The 15,810-nt window shown below is 40.4% G+C and overlaps 1 protein-coding gene across 1 annotated transcript; it reads left to right on the plus strand.

The window, feature by feature from the left end:
• The first annotated feature begins 2,426 nt into the window (after positions 1 to 2,426).
• On the plus strand, positions 2,427 to 11,668 carry LOC124256777. The gene is made up of 4 exons (XM_046690739.1): positions 2,427 to 2,552; positions 4,765 to 4,896; positions 6,453 to 6,542; positions 9,275 to 11,668. Exons 1-4 carry the CDS (start codon positions 2,549 to 2,551, stop codon positions 11,533 to 11,535), a joined length of 2,487 nt encoding a protein of 828 aa, XP_046546695.1. The 5' UTR covers positions 2,427 to 2,548; the 3' UTR covers positions 11,536 to 11,668.
• Positions 11,669 to 15,810: the final 4,142 nt, after the last annotated feature.

Consider the following 15,810-nt stretch of genomic DNA (forward strand, 5'->3'; position numbering starts at 1 on the left):
AGACGGTGTTATAGACACTCATTTGAATTAATTTTGATGTTTTGATATTGCGTGATAGGCAACTGCTGACACTGACAATATTTCCGTTTGGATAAAAAAAATATTACTCCTCGAATATTTTGCACTATCAACAGATCATGTACTGTTCATAGGCCTTCAGATTGTGCTTTTGGAACTTTAAAACATCCTAAAATGTGTGACAAATTTAAGAATATCTAATCGCGAATGCAACCATATCCACCACATTGTTCTTTAATGTAACAAGTTTTTCTATTTCGGTCGACCCTAACCGAAATCAGCTCGCTGTCAGATTTGTTTACATTGTGTCACGGCTTTCTCGCCTGTCTCATTTCAGGTTTATGGTGTACCAATTCAATGCCTAGTAGTGACTAAAAACGTGAAGCAAAAACAATTTTGTAGTTACAAGAATTGTCCGTGTTTATAACACTTGCAAAATCCTAAACTGCTATTTGTTGTAATGCTTTTGCACATGTGCGAAAGTGTGTAAATTCGTGTAAATTCTCACCTTCGAGCTGACGTAGGTTTCGTGAACGACGGTGCCGACATTTAACTGCTCGTTAGGCCTATCGCATTCCTTGATCCGCCTCAATGTTTTTGTTTTGATCGTAATGGTTTTGGTTAAGGTACACATCAAATCACAGCAATATGTTATAGATATAGCGAGTGTAAATGGCATAATTCTTAGCACATCGCTTCGGAGGCATCGTTTGACCCCGGAAATAAGTCTGACAAATCCACGCAGCGCGCACAGCCTGCTGATTGGCCAAAATTTACGCATGCGCCAGTTTTGACTGACAGACTGGATCGGTCTATTCATCGGTCTCAAATGAAGTCAAACGGACTGTAGTGTTTGACGTTGTTTATAACTGATCATGACAATCCCAGTTCAGTTGTGTAAATCCTGTCATAGGTATGACAACTAGATTATCATGTTAGACGGGCGAGTTTTCACATGTACTCAAGTGTATTATAGATGGAAATAATACATTTAGACTGACTGACCGAGTTTAGTTTTACGCCGCTTTTAGCAATATTCCAGCAACATCACGGCGGGGGACACCAGAAATGGGCTTCACACATTGTACCCATGTGGGGATTAGAACCCGGGTCTTCGGCGTGACGAGCCAACGCTTTAACCACTAGGCTACCCCACCACCCAATACATTTAGAAAGGCATTTAAGTACACATTTCTTTATTACAATATTATTTACAATTGCAAACACACACACACAAAATGAGGTTGTACACTCACCTATTTAGAATTTATTTGAGTGACAAGTTGCTTTGAAGTATATAGTGAAACAGATGACATGCGACTTCACACGTGCAAACAGATCTTTCAGATTTTAGGCTTGAGAATGTTAATGATTGAAATTATAAAGTTCACAGAGTCAAGCAAAATATATGTTGGTCCATTTGTGGTGCCTCACCGAGTGGTAAACAACAGCGTAAAATCATAACCACTCCAAAATGATCCCTGGGATCTATGCTTGTCGTAAGAGGCGACTGACGGTCAGGCTCGCTGACTTGGTTGACACATGTCATCGATTCCCAAGCAGATCGATGCTCATGCTGTTGATCACTGGATTGTCTTGTCCAGACTCGATTATTAACAGACCGCCGCCATGTAGCTGTAATATTGCTGAGTGCGGCGTAAAACTAAACTCACTCACAAACTCCTTCATTTTTTGCTTGCCTCTCTCTCTGGAATATACAGTGCACTGGTATAATAATAATCCCGCCACGTTATATCTTAATCCACGCCTGTGGAATAATGAAGATTAGGATTAACCTGGTTTAGTCTGAACCGCACATTCCAAAGACGGAGACCATTTGGTTGATTCAATTAGTTCCCCATGCCACAGATTGTGGATTATCATCATTCTACTGCCACTTCCGGAGTGTAACCATGGCTACAATCTAAGCAGAACTTTCAGATGCACCTTTCCAGTGCTGAGAACGACCAAAAAGTGACCCTGTGTTGTCGTGAGGCTTTGAAAAACAGGCAAACAAACTAGACGCCATTATTTATAATCAACGTCAACAACTTCAAACAGTATATGTTGAGACGACCACCACAATGATTCACAGAAACGTCGAGTCTAAACTGAATGAGTAGAACGTGAAAGGTAAAGCTACCGAGCGTCAGCTGGTTATTATACAAAGACGATCGATTTACCAGTGACACAACTCGCATTCGTAACCAATCGACCCTTTCTGTAATCCTAAGAAGACGCTATTATTCGGAATAACAAGAGTGGATCACGAATTCCAACTCCGCTATTCCTCCCAGGTACGAGAGTTGTGCACTGCCAGAATTGTCAGCACCTTTCGCGAAAAGAAACCCAAAACCAAATTTGTAAGTTCGAAACTGCTGATGTAGAAGAACCACCCGGTGTACTCTAAAAATAGATTTTGGTTATACCCAGCCACGGTACATAGCCACTGCGCAATTCGCCTTGCCAACGTTAAATTTAGGTTGCATTTGATGGATTATTTGTGATGGACGCCATGGATTAGCTGACTATGGGTAAGAATTAGTTGAGAGCCGCGACAATCAAATATGCTTGAACTTGTGCCCAGTGCGGCTCTCTATGAGGAAGTAGACTGTGCTGTACAAACGTTGGTGCGATATCTTACATACTCCCTCGATTAACCATACCATTTCTAAAGCTGATCGAGGTTATATGTGCATTTACTAGTTCAGTTGAGTTTTACGTCACATCGCCATTATTTCTGCCATAAAGCGACGAGACAAGTCTGCACACGTACATATTTTAAGTGAGATTAAGTGAGTTTTCTTGAAACACATATTTATCCAGAAAATTTGTATTTACTAACTCCTCCAGCTAGCTCCCTTTGACATAACCAACAGCAGTAGAAACAAGCATTGTCACTAAGGTGACATAATCCCCCGCCGCAAATTATCAAATCAAACTGAAAAAGTAATGAACGTTAAAGATGAAGTTAAATGTCAACAAAAACATGACCAGTCAACCTCTCTTGATATCTTGCTCTTTAGTTGTTCAAACACACAAATCTTTCCAAGACTGACTTTGACCTTGACATGAATGTCATAGTGTATGCAATATGCAAAAATGATACTAAAGAAATTGCTTATTGAAAAATATTCAAGGGAAGTCTTGAAAGTCTACGAAGAAAATCCAGTGAATTCAGGTTAAGTGCTGAAATCTTCAAAGTGTTGCAGTGACCTTGAAAATTAGGTGAAGGTCACCAAACTGGGCCCTGCTCCTTCATTATATGAAGCTTGGTGTCAAATATGAAATCCAGTGAATGTTTTTGCGATATCTTGATGACTATCTTAAGATGCAATTTAACATGGTGATATCTTCAAGGTGTCTTTGTGACCTTGGAAATTAAGTGAAGGTCACCAAAATCAACTGGGCCAGATGCAACAAAGCATTTTCACAGGACCACTTGCTGTTGAATATAGATAAAGCTTGCTGTTGAATATGAAGAAAGAGATATCTCACTGACAAAGGTAAAACGTTAAACTTCCCAGGATTTTGCACAGGTCCATTTTGAAATTAAGGTCAAGGTCACCAAACCCTGACTGGGACCATAGATGACAACAGATTTTTATACTGTGAGGTACCAAATATGAAAAGAATCTAGTCAACGGAACTTAAGATATTCCAATTCCAGAAAAGTCTGGGGAAAATTACAAGAGGTGAAACGAATAGGTTTGAACTCCAGGAGGATTTGCAAAAAGTTACCAGGAGGACTGGCGCTTTTTTCATACAAGAGGATCTGCAAATAGGATGACAACAAGTATTTTCAACTCTTTAAGTTGAATTTGCATTTTTGACGATTTGTTTCGGTATGTCCATACCGAAAGGTATCAGAATCTGCAAAGTTGTGTTTTACATTGCATGTGACCTTTAAAGGATCTACATTAAGGACTAGTGTCAACAGGCTTGGGACCACTATAGGCAGGCATACACTCTATTTGTTGAACCACTAAATATTGACATAGGATGCCTACAAACAGGTACATGAGTACTCCAAATAGGCATCAGACTCAATATAGTTTGCCTATCCTTTATTTCCTATGATCACTAAAAATAGACATATGACAGCCACAAAAGCATGTACTACAAACAGGTTCAGGACCACTACAAACAGGCTTAGCACCACTGCAAATAGCAAATAGGCTTAGCTGCAAATAGGCATAGCACCACTGGAAATAGGCTTAGGACCACTAGCAAACAGGATTAGGGCCAATGCAAATAGGCTTAAGACCACTGAAAGCAGGGTTAGGACCACTGCAATATGGTTAGCACCACTGCAAATAGGCTTAGGTTTGCAGGAAATAGGCTAAGGACCACTGCAAACAGGTTTAGGACCAATGCAAGTTGGCATAGAACCACCTCAGACATGGGCCAGAGACAGATGTATTAGGACCACGCAAGTTGGCAAAGAACTATTACAGAATGGGCCAGAGACAATGTTCGCAGAACTATTACAAATCGGTTGTTATTTTACATAACTACACCCAAGGATATATATCAGAAAAAGATTTGCTTTTAAGTCAAATATGGGTGCTTGGCAAATACCACCAGATGATTGTTTTAGAAATGCATTTGCACAGAGTTGCAGATTATACTTGATACCTATGGTGTTCATGGAGTATGTTTCTGGGCTGCTAGACTTGACTACTTTCTGGTTGCTAGAGTTCAAGCTTCCAAATGGCAGCATAAACAAAACACTCTTCACTTCAGATATCAATGGCGGAGCAAGACGACGGCACCCGAGGCAGAGTCCGGCAGTGTTGAGGAGCAGAGGGGACAACTTGAACATCGATGCTGGGAATGTCTCCGTGTATGGAACGCAGATCATCAGCAACACTGAAGGTGAGGACACTTTGTTGCTGTTTATCACTTCACTGCTGCTTCGTCACTGTATGGTTGATGTTAAATTTAAAGGATGTTGAATGTTAATTCACTGCCTGTTGCTTCATTGTGAGCTTACAGTGAATACTAGGGTAACGTGAGTGAGTGAGCTTAGTTTTACACCGCTTTTAGCAATATTTCAGTTGAGGTGAGTTTTAGGTCATATCGGCACTATTCCAGCCATATAGAAAACAAACAAAAATTGGCCTCCAACCGCCCCCTACAGCCGACCTTTCCACCCATTTTACTAAAGACAAAGTGAAATCTTAAGACAAAGTAATCAGATGTTTGATTACATCTGATTACTTTGTCTTAAGATTTCACTTACAGAGATCCATCTTACATCAAGATGAGGTATATGACACAGAAATATTACCTCTGGTAAACACTGACATAAGAGTTTTTATTTTTTTAATTTTTAATTTCAATGTTTTTATTGTCAGAAAGTCCCTGTTACAAGACTGAGGATCACCTCCAGGAAAATGGTGACTCATCTGGACAGTATGAAATCTTAGTGGTAGAAATTCTGACATTTTCTAAAAAACAAAACAAAAAAAACGCACTCATACATACTCTCATCCATACTAATACTGTTGTGAGTTTCAAATAAACTGCTAGCTTTTCTCTGTGTCTGCTTTTCAATTATAATATATTTTCACACCCAAATATAAAAAGTTCAGCAGAGAGCTTGATATTAATATGTGGTCACATTTCTGTGTCAACCATCCATGGAAGTTATTCCAAAATATGTCTACAAATGGACACTGCCAAAACAAGTAAATTAAAGTTCATAATACCAATCTCTATACAAAACACATTTAATACAGACATGGAACTAAAAAATCATACAATTGTTGCCTCTGTGAAGTCTGAAAAGAACTAGTTTTCCCTGACCAAAGGCAATGTTCTGACTTTTTTCCAAAATTTCAATTATCACTGACTGGTAACAAAAATTCCCTAAATTTCCCTGATCTTGAAAAAATAATTTCTTCCCTGACTTTTGGCAACCCTGAACCAGTGACAACATTACTGTGGAAGTAAACAAGTGTGTTGACTACAATATTGCCCGGCTTGGGTACCTTCAATTTGCATATTTCGCTTTGCCAAATAATAACAGATTTTCTTACTACATATTCTTAGTAGTGTGACAAATAATCTTTCATGAACAAAATATCAAACTTTCAGTGTTCATGCAGCATCAATTACCATTGTCAACCTATTCCAATTTTGAGAGACTGGCTCATGGTGTTACAGGGCTGCAGTCTTTGAGGACTTGATTGAGAATTGGTCTTCAGCAATCATAATAGGCGACTGATGGGATCATGTCATAATATCACAGTTGTGAAGATTGATGCTCATGATGTCAGTCACTGGACTGTGTCCATATTTATTTATTTACAAACCAACATTATTTTGCTGGAACATTGCTACGTTTAACACCAAACAAACAATCTTATGCCAGTGTTTGAAGTTAAGCCTACAACATAACTGATTACTGAAATGCCCCTCTGTTTCAGGCAGTTCACAGTGTGATGAGCTGGCTGGCCAGAACATTTGTTATGGTGGGACCCAGATTGTGCTCTCTCCACTACAAAAACACCAACAAGGTACTATCATGGAGTAATAATTCAGACAAAAATTCATTATTATACTGAACCGCAAACACACCCAACCAAACATTTTGCCAGATATGTTTCTTCTGAATGTTAATTAATTTGTCACTATTTATATTTTAGCTCGACCTGGTTCGTAGCCAATGTTCAAGAAAATTTGGTTTCAGGTGCTGTATTTGATACAAAAAAACATGTTGTCAAAACGCAGTTACTAATGTAATGATAGGACAAGGTTTTTGTGCATATTTCATGAAAATGACAATGCTCGTCCGAGGTGTCATCCCTATCAGAAGAGCAACCGAACATGCACCGAATCATTCACTGTTCGACAGTAGCGACAAGCCACGATTATCAAGGGAACAGCGGGACCAAGCTTTAGGAAGACTGAATGCTGGCCAGACTGCAAGACATGTTGCAAATCATTTTTCTGTTCATGTTCGAACAATATACCGCCTGCAGCAATGAGTCCAAGCCACTGGAAGCACAGCCGACCGTCCTCGCATTGGAACACTGCCTGTGACAACGTTGAGGCAAAATAGGCAGATTGTCCGTCATCACCTGCAAAATCAATTCGCTAAGGCTACAGAAACTGCAGACAACCATTGGCAATAACCAGAGACCAATCAGCGCCGACACAGTGTGGAGGCGTTTGAGGCAGAGAAACGTCAGATGTCACAGGCCTTACCGGGGTCCGACCTTCACTGTTCGAGTCGTGCTCGTCTCCAGTGGGCCACACATCATTGGAATCGGCGTCACCGGGAGTGGCGAACTGTAGTCTTCTCCGACGAAAGCAGATATTGCGTCGCGACGGCTGATGGCAGAGTGAGAGTGTGGCGACGACGCGGGGAGCGTTTTGCAGTTGATTGTGTCCTGGAAAGAGACTCATGGGGAGGTCCTAGCATAATGGTGTGGGGTGCTATTGCTCTCAATCACAAACTAGGCCCTATGGTGTTTCAGAATATTGGTCCTGGTAGGGGAAATGGTGTAACATCTGCCCGCTACATTGATCAAGTGCTGAGACCCTTCCTCATGCCACATTTTGGTCGTCATAGAAACCACGTCTTCCAGTATGACAACGTGCGTGCCCATACTGCCAGAGCAACTACAGACTTTCTCCGTCAACACAGCATACAAACTCTTCAATGGCCTGCCCTCAGTCCAGACTTAAACCCGATAGAACACTTGTGGGACGAGATTCAGAGTAGGCTAAATGATGTGCGACCAAGGCCGACTGCAGCTGAACTCTCTCAGGAGTATCACCGAATGTGGGCGCAAGTTCCTATGGCCTTCATCAACCGTCTCATCCACTCCGTGTACAGACGATGCATAATTTGAATCGCTTGCGTTTGAAAACTCTGTAATCTGTATCAACAAGATGAATTGCCAATCAAATTGTTGTTACTTAGGAGATAAACATCATGTGTTGGCGAATTTCCGGGTGTTATTGAGTATTTGAAGCACGAGAATTCATTTGGAACCGACGGCGTCAGCTGGAGGTTTCAAATGAAATATTCCCGTGCTTCAAATACTCAATAACACCCAGAAATTGGCCAACACATGATGTTTATCGACTGATATAAACACAAAAGTAAACCGAAAGGTCCACACACGTTTTTTGTGTCTGCTCTCATTGACATCGAGTACAGGTACAGCAGTGAAATGTCATCAGCTGGCCGTTTCGGCTGTCTCCCATGGTAGCATCTTGAACTGCTCATTTGTGACGTCACTCGGACTCTACGTCACAATATGATTTTAATGACGTCATCACAGCTGACGACGTAACAATACAATGGTGTGAGCGATGTTTGTATGTATTAATACGCAGAGAATTTCCGGGAATCAAATACCATTTGATCACGTTTTTCAACCAATCAGATTAAAGAACACAGTGACTTTTGGTTTACAATCTAATAATATACTCATAGAAACGAATAAGGGAACACATGGAAGTGCAAGTGCTCCTTTATTCTTTTCCAGGCTTCTTCGCATGCTTTGTATTACACTGTGGGTGAAATTCTGGACATAAATAAAGGAACACATGTACTTTCATGTGTTCCCTATTTGTCTCCATGAGTATATAACATTTGCACCACTTTTTATGAATAAGTGAGTATGGTTTTACACCGCTTTTAGCAATATTCCAGCAATATCACGGCAAGTGACACCAGAAATGGGCTTCACACATTGTACCCATGTGGGGATTCTAACCCGGGTCTTTGGCGTGATGAGCGGATGCTTTAACAACCAGGCTACCCCACCACCCCGTAACCCAGCATAACAATTTATATGAAGCAGTCTCTTTATTCTATTGTCATACAAACATAAAACATCATCACCTGAGAATGACCAGTCTCTATTTTCTGGCGAAACAGATTCCACTTTAAAGTGTATATGTCACATTTCCAAATTTGACAGTTTTGAAAAAAACATCACTTATGATAAAGTCACAATTGTACAATGCCAGTTCCTTAGGATTGCTTGGTTTCATCGCTATAAGGCTCAAATAATGCTGATGCGAAGTAAAATTTTAAAACTCACCCTTAGGATTATATGAAGGTTTTTGTTGAATTTATCTGAAGCACCCAAGCCCAACGGAAATTGAACAATTTTGAGCACTTTTCAGCTCTCTGGTTGAAAATCAGTGTGATCTTTGATGACGCCATATGCATGACAGGTATTCCATGTGAAAATCAAATAAATATTCCGCGAAAACATTTCCGTTGCAGATCGATGGGACGATGAAGTGAGTACTCACGTGAAGGGTTGTACCTGGACAAGTGTGTGCACTGCAGCCGACGAGCTTCTACAACTCCGCTCCACAGTCGTCATTACCGGCTGCCCAGGTGAAGGCAAGACCACACTGGGGTACCTGCTGCTAGACAACTTGAGAAGGCTCAACTGGACAGTTTTTGTGCCTAAAACACCTGAAGAATATTTTGCCTGCAAATTCACCAACAACACAGTCGTCATGTTAAATGACTTATGGGGTGCATTTGACTTTGAAGAAAGCAATGTGAGGAAATGGATTCCTGTTCTTGAAGATGTGAAATCCAGGCTGGACCAGACAGACTCGGAGGCGATGTTTGGCACCAGCGAGGAAAGGATGGAAGCACGGCTTGTAAAACTCGTCTGTGTCAGTCGTGAATACATCTGGAAGGACACCAAGCCCAAACTTGGCAAATTTGTCAACAACATCTTCAGAAATGACTCCATAATCAACATCTCCAAAGATATGCAACTGCAACCAAATGACAAATTAGACATCATTAAATCATTTGAACAGAAGTTCAACCTGACACTATCAAAGACTGTTTCTCAGAGGATGATCGACATCCAGCTTCCTCATGGGTTCCCTCACTGCTGTGAACTGCTCTTTAACCTCCAGGAAGCTCTCTCTGATCCCGAGTCGTTTTTCCAACATCCCATCGCATTTCTGAATGAAACTCTCGGTCACATCATCCAGGACAAGTCTGTTGAGGCTGTCTTCAGCCTTCTACTGAAGCATGATGGGAGGTTCAACATGCATGCACTCGGCCAAAAGCTTATCATCAATGAACGAGGTCTGCCCCCCATCAAAACAAAGAAAATAAGAGACATCTTGAAACGTTTTGAAGGCAGTTATTTCAGGAGAGAAGGCAGATGTGTAACTTTTGCCCATCCATCAATATATGAAAGCGTTGCCGCCACTATTGGATCAGTGAACCCAGCGTTCCTTGTGGAGTTCAGCAGTATTACCTGTCTAAAGGACTGGTTGGTCATAGGCAGTGACAATTTCCATCCCGGGTTGCCAGGTAACGTTATTTCTGTATCTGAGGAAACACTTCCTTTACTCATAAAACGTTTTCTCACAGAAATAGAATCTGGCAACCTATGTGAAGTTCTTTCACACAGTGTGTTTGGAAACGAAGATTTTGTTGCAAAGTTTCTTGAAAGGACAAGCATCCAAGACCTTATCAACTCTGTGGATGTTCAGTCAGGCTTGACATTCCTCTTCTTAGCCTCCAGCTGTGGGAAGAATACCTTTCTGGGGAACATCCTCACAACAGGTCATTTATCGTCTGACGAGTGCACAGAAGCCTTGTGCGGATGCTGTCACTATGGCAACGGAGAAGGTGCTATGCAACTGCTGTCACAAAACATAGCAGGTGTTTACAGCTCAAAGAACAAGAAGGGTGACACGCCACTGATCTGTGCAACAAGAGCAGGCAACTTGAACATATGCAGACTACTGGTGGAGAAAGGAGCGAGTATGACATCAGTCAATGAAGATGGGGATTGTGCCCTGCATCTGGCAGCCGAGTCCGGGAATCAGGACCTCACGCAACTGTTGCTCAACAGATCAACCCAGAACATACAAAACAGAAAGGGTGAAACGGCTCTTCACAAAGCAGCAATGGTTGGCCACAAAGGAACTGTGGACGTTATCTTAGACAATGATGCAGACATGAACCTGAAAACAAATGACAGCTTAACTGCTTTGTACATTGCCAGTCTGTCTGAATTTGAAGATATTGTGGAGTCACTTCTTAGAAAAGGAGCATCAGTAGATTTGGAGAACAAGACAGGCAATACAGCCCTTTTCCCAGCAGTAGAGGGAGGTCATCGCCGGATTGTCAAGCTGCTCCTTGGACATGGTTGTGATGTGAACCACAGAAACATGTATGGTGTTGCACCAATCTACTACACCTGCAGAAACAATGATCTAGATTTGTTTGATCTGCTGGCTGCCAATGGCGCCAACATGGATGTTGAGAACAAACAGGGTGTGACACCAATCATGGTGGCAGCCCTGTACGGGAATACAGAACAAGCAAACAAAATGTTTTCAGAAGGTGTCAGAAAGCATCACATAAACCATGATGGAGAGTGCCTGTTACACTTTGCTGTGCGAAGTGGCTCTGTCGAAACCGTCAAGTTGATTTTGAACAAAGACTGCAAGTTAGACGTTCAAGAAAACGGACAGAAGACTCCATTGCATATGCGTTAACATTAGGCCACCTAGATATCGTGTCAGAACTGCTCTCCCGGGGAGCTGACACCAGCAAGGTAGATGGTGACCGAAGAAGTGCTTTACACTTTGCTTGTTTTGGAGGACTGACTGAAATTGTTGAAATGTTGCTTGATGCCGGATCTGATCCTGATGTTGTGGACTTCAACGGCAATACATCATTACATATTGCATGTGCGAAGGGATTCCCCACCCTCTGTGAACTGCTGCTGGAGAGGGGCGCTGATCCAAACATTACGGACAAACAAGATCGAACAGCCCTACACTTTGTAGCAGGACACGGAAACCTCCAGTGTGCTCATGTTCTGCTGCAAATGCCTGGTATCAAGAAGAACATTGTGAACAGACAGAACGACACTCCACTTGATTGTGCAATGCAACATGACTACCCACAGTTAACTTCCCTCATGCAAGCACATGGTTGTAAAAGAGATATTTTGAGGATAATTGCTGAAACAGTCATAATACTTTACATTTTTTTTGCATTCTTTTCTCAATAGCAATTGTACTATGGAAATCTATTTTTCAATATTTCACTTGAACTACATTTTAAGTTCATGCACAACTAAATTCATTTCTCTGGGCCATAACACTATAATGAAACAAATGTGCAGTTACTAGGGTCAGCTGTACATAAACCGTGGTGTTCATTCAACCACAGAAACACTTTGTCACATGCAGGAGTTGAAGCAAGAGAAATTGTCAAACTCACTGGTCATGATAAAATCTAAGTTTATATTCCTACAAGCCTGACAAGTTACTGAAGCCCTACAAGTACTGAAATATGTAATTTTCTGAATAAAATTGATATTTTATACTTATCCTGACTCATGTTCTTTTTGCTTACCTCATGAGTCAGGATAAGGAAAAATAACATAACTCTGCCATTCTCCATCGGCAGTAAAGACATAAATCCTAAGTCTCCCTTTGGTGCCGCCGCTGCTAATACTTGAAATGACATATACTTGTCTTAAATCACAAGCTGAAGGACCTCAAAAATGAAAACAGAATAGTTCTATCTTCAAATTATGCTTCTGGTCTTTTGGTTTTGCATAAAATAATGTGAAGTGACGAGCGAATGGGTTTCTGACATTATATTATGTTAGAAGTTTGGCCATGACGAGAGAAATATGTTGATTTTCCAAACTTCAAGGCTCCCTTCCTGGAAAGTTTTAAAGCAGATATTTAATATGTCCTACTTTGTGTATGAATAGAGCAAGACTCAATGTTTAGTTGTTGAGAAGATAAATAAATATATATATCTATGAAATATATCTGTCTGTATGGATTGCCGCATCCGGAAAGGGTAACTAATCAATTTTAGATTATTTAATCATCATCGGAACACCACTAATGTGTTTTGGGGTTTGTTTTTTGGGTTTTTTTTTTGTGTGTGTGTCCCATCGTTTGCATAAAATTGATCGTATATTTTTGTATTTATGAAACTATGATGTTCCCTTCAGTACATGCAGTAGTAATAAAAATTGACAGAACGTGACAGTTGACTTACATATTTTGTTTTAATTTAGACCATAAAACAACTTTCTGCCAATTATTTTAAAGCGAGGTTTCAAATGACCAAGGAACCTTATAAGCATGAGGTTAAGCTTGTCAAAGAATATATTTTTTAACTCATGAACTACAGACCAAAGAATTTATATACTCTCCATCAAAAGTTTAGACTCACCAGTGTAAATGTAGCCATTTACTTAAGTAAACTGTTCTGAAGTAAATGTTACCCGAGGGTGTTCGGGGTGTTATACCCTTCTCCCTAGGCAATCTGTCTATCCACTCTGGTTCTGGGGATGATGTAGCTAAGATGGATAGTCAAAGATAAGTCCGGTATGGTGTTCAAGTCCATTTATTTTATAATGAATTCTCACACAAAGGTCCTCAGACACTACCTAGCTTTCCTGGTCTACACACAACACAGATTCACAAACTTCATGGAAGAACTTGTAGGATTCTTGTACAATTCCTAAAGTTACTAGTTCATCTGAGACATTCTCTCAATATACAGAGAGAGAACCTCTCAGGTCAACGGCGGGGCCAAGAATCGCTTCTGCTCCCTCGACGTGTGACAAAACTGTTCTCTGACAATTTTGGCTCCTCCCCCCGAAATAATGTCCTACGTCATACAAAACTGACTCATATCCCAGCTGCACCAGTAACTACAATCATTTCCTCTCTTCCAAGACTTAATCGGTAACATCAATTTCTTCCATCATAAATGTACTTTATTAGTGAGCTTAAATCATTCGTGAAGCATTCAACTGAATAAAACTTCAGACTGGCAGGCGCCAGAAGATGCTTAATCGTATCATTACGTGTGTCCCTTTTTTCATTCTTAGTATCTAAATTACCAGTAATTTCCTAAATGGTATATGAGTCACCCGATCCACATGTTCCACTCATCTCCCTTATTAGATTTGTTGTATGCAAGGGAAATGAGTCGATATGAATTTGGTTACTCTGGTCAGTGCACTTTCCAAGCACAATGACACTTCTTAACTGAACTTCAAATTTTCCTTAAATATTTACCAAATGTATTTTAAGTTTTCAAGTCTAAATATCCTGGTTATATAAATTTTGCAAAACTTTCCATACTGTTTAAAGATACTGTTTACCCAAGAACTGTTGTATTGTAAAACACATTTGTAACGTTGAAAAGATTATTGTCATGAGTTCCATAAATGATGAAACTCAGTGAAAATTGACAAATTCATAACAAAACTTTACACCAAAATGCAGCTGTTCACATGCATGATATTTGCAATGCTTTACAGCAATTTGATGCATGATCCTCGTGCAATTCATCTGCATAAGGTTTTCAGTTGGTTCCCCAAGTTAGCGGAGAAATTCATCTTCGATGTAACCATATATATATACATAATATATAGTGAGTGCTTTAAGTGAGTCTTAACTTTTGATGGGTAGTATAGTTTGAATACATTGTTGACCCTCACTTCTTGCATTACATACAATGTGTGAAGCCCATTTCTTGTGTCTCCTGCGGTGATATTGCTGGAACATTGCTAAAAGCAGCTTTGAAATACCTGCCTGCCAGACCGCCCGGGACAGGTTATTTTCAACACAGACTGACAGATTCACAAATACACCTGCTTGACAGTTGGGTTAAAAAATTCAGACATGTATGTGAAGATATTCATCATATTTCAGGATAATAAATCATTACTAATTCACTCATAAAAATAGAATAAATACATAAATTAGTATTTTTTGTGGGCAGGTAAGTTTTGGTCAGGTCTGGCAACTTTTACATCTAACCAGCCCTGTGGTCTGGCTGAAATTTTTGGGATTTTCACTCTGCTAACAGCGGTGTAAAACTAAACTCATTCACCTTCATCACAACTGCTAATGTTCCAAAGTCCTGTTGTCAAATAATGTCAAAAAACAGCTCAAAATACACTTTACCTTCAATAACTTCTACTCGGAAAAATTTATTGGGGAAATTACAAGTTATACATCAGAAATATTAGAGGATCAAATGAGTATGGCATACTATCAATATGGTTTACACAGCGTTGTAGCATGTTCTAGCAGTATCATCATGAAGAACCCTGGAAATGGGTTTCATACATGGTGCACAAGGGGAAATCAAACCCAGGACTTCGGTGTGTCAAACAAATACTTTACAAAGCACCCCAGAAATACAATATATTTTTAAAAATAAAACGGGTTTTTGCAGGCACTTTCGCAAAATTTATAGGAAGGTATGACTTCATTTATTTATATTCCACATGACTGACTGACTGAGTTTGGTTTTACGGCGCTTTTAGCAATATTCCAGCAACATCACGGCGGGGGACACCAGAAATGGGCTTCACACATTGTGCCCATGTGGGGATTCGAACCCGGGTCTTCGGCGTGACGAGCCAAAGCTTTAACCACTAGGCTACCCCACAGCCCCCGTATATTCCTCATGAAGAATACCAACAAAGAATACTTGGTGCTCATTAACTCATCTCTAATACAACGTCAGCAAAATATTGTTAAAAAATAGAAATGGCTTCAGACACTGTACAGACGTGAAGACCTGAACTTGTCCTTGTATTTTGTTAGGTTCTGGCTTGTTAGACGTTTATCACACAGTGCTATGCTGTGTATATTTAGGCTGAGAATTCTGGAAGGTACTGCAAAGCACAACAACTACACAGGCCTTTCCAGCAGTCTAACACGGAGATGCCAACCCCAAAGTGTTGCAAATAGTAGTTTCAAGGATCAAAGTTAGTA

Source organism: Haliotis rubra, unplaced genomic scaffold (assembly GCF_003918875.1).
Source record: "Haliotis rubra isolate DU_JTF1 unplaced genomic scaffold, ASM391887v1 Scf639, whole genome shotgun sequence".
Taxonomy (NCBI): Eukaryota; Metazoa; Mollusca; class Gastropoda; order Lepetellida; family Haliotidae; genus Haliotis; species Haliotis rubra.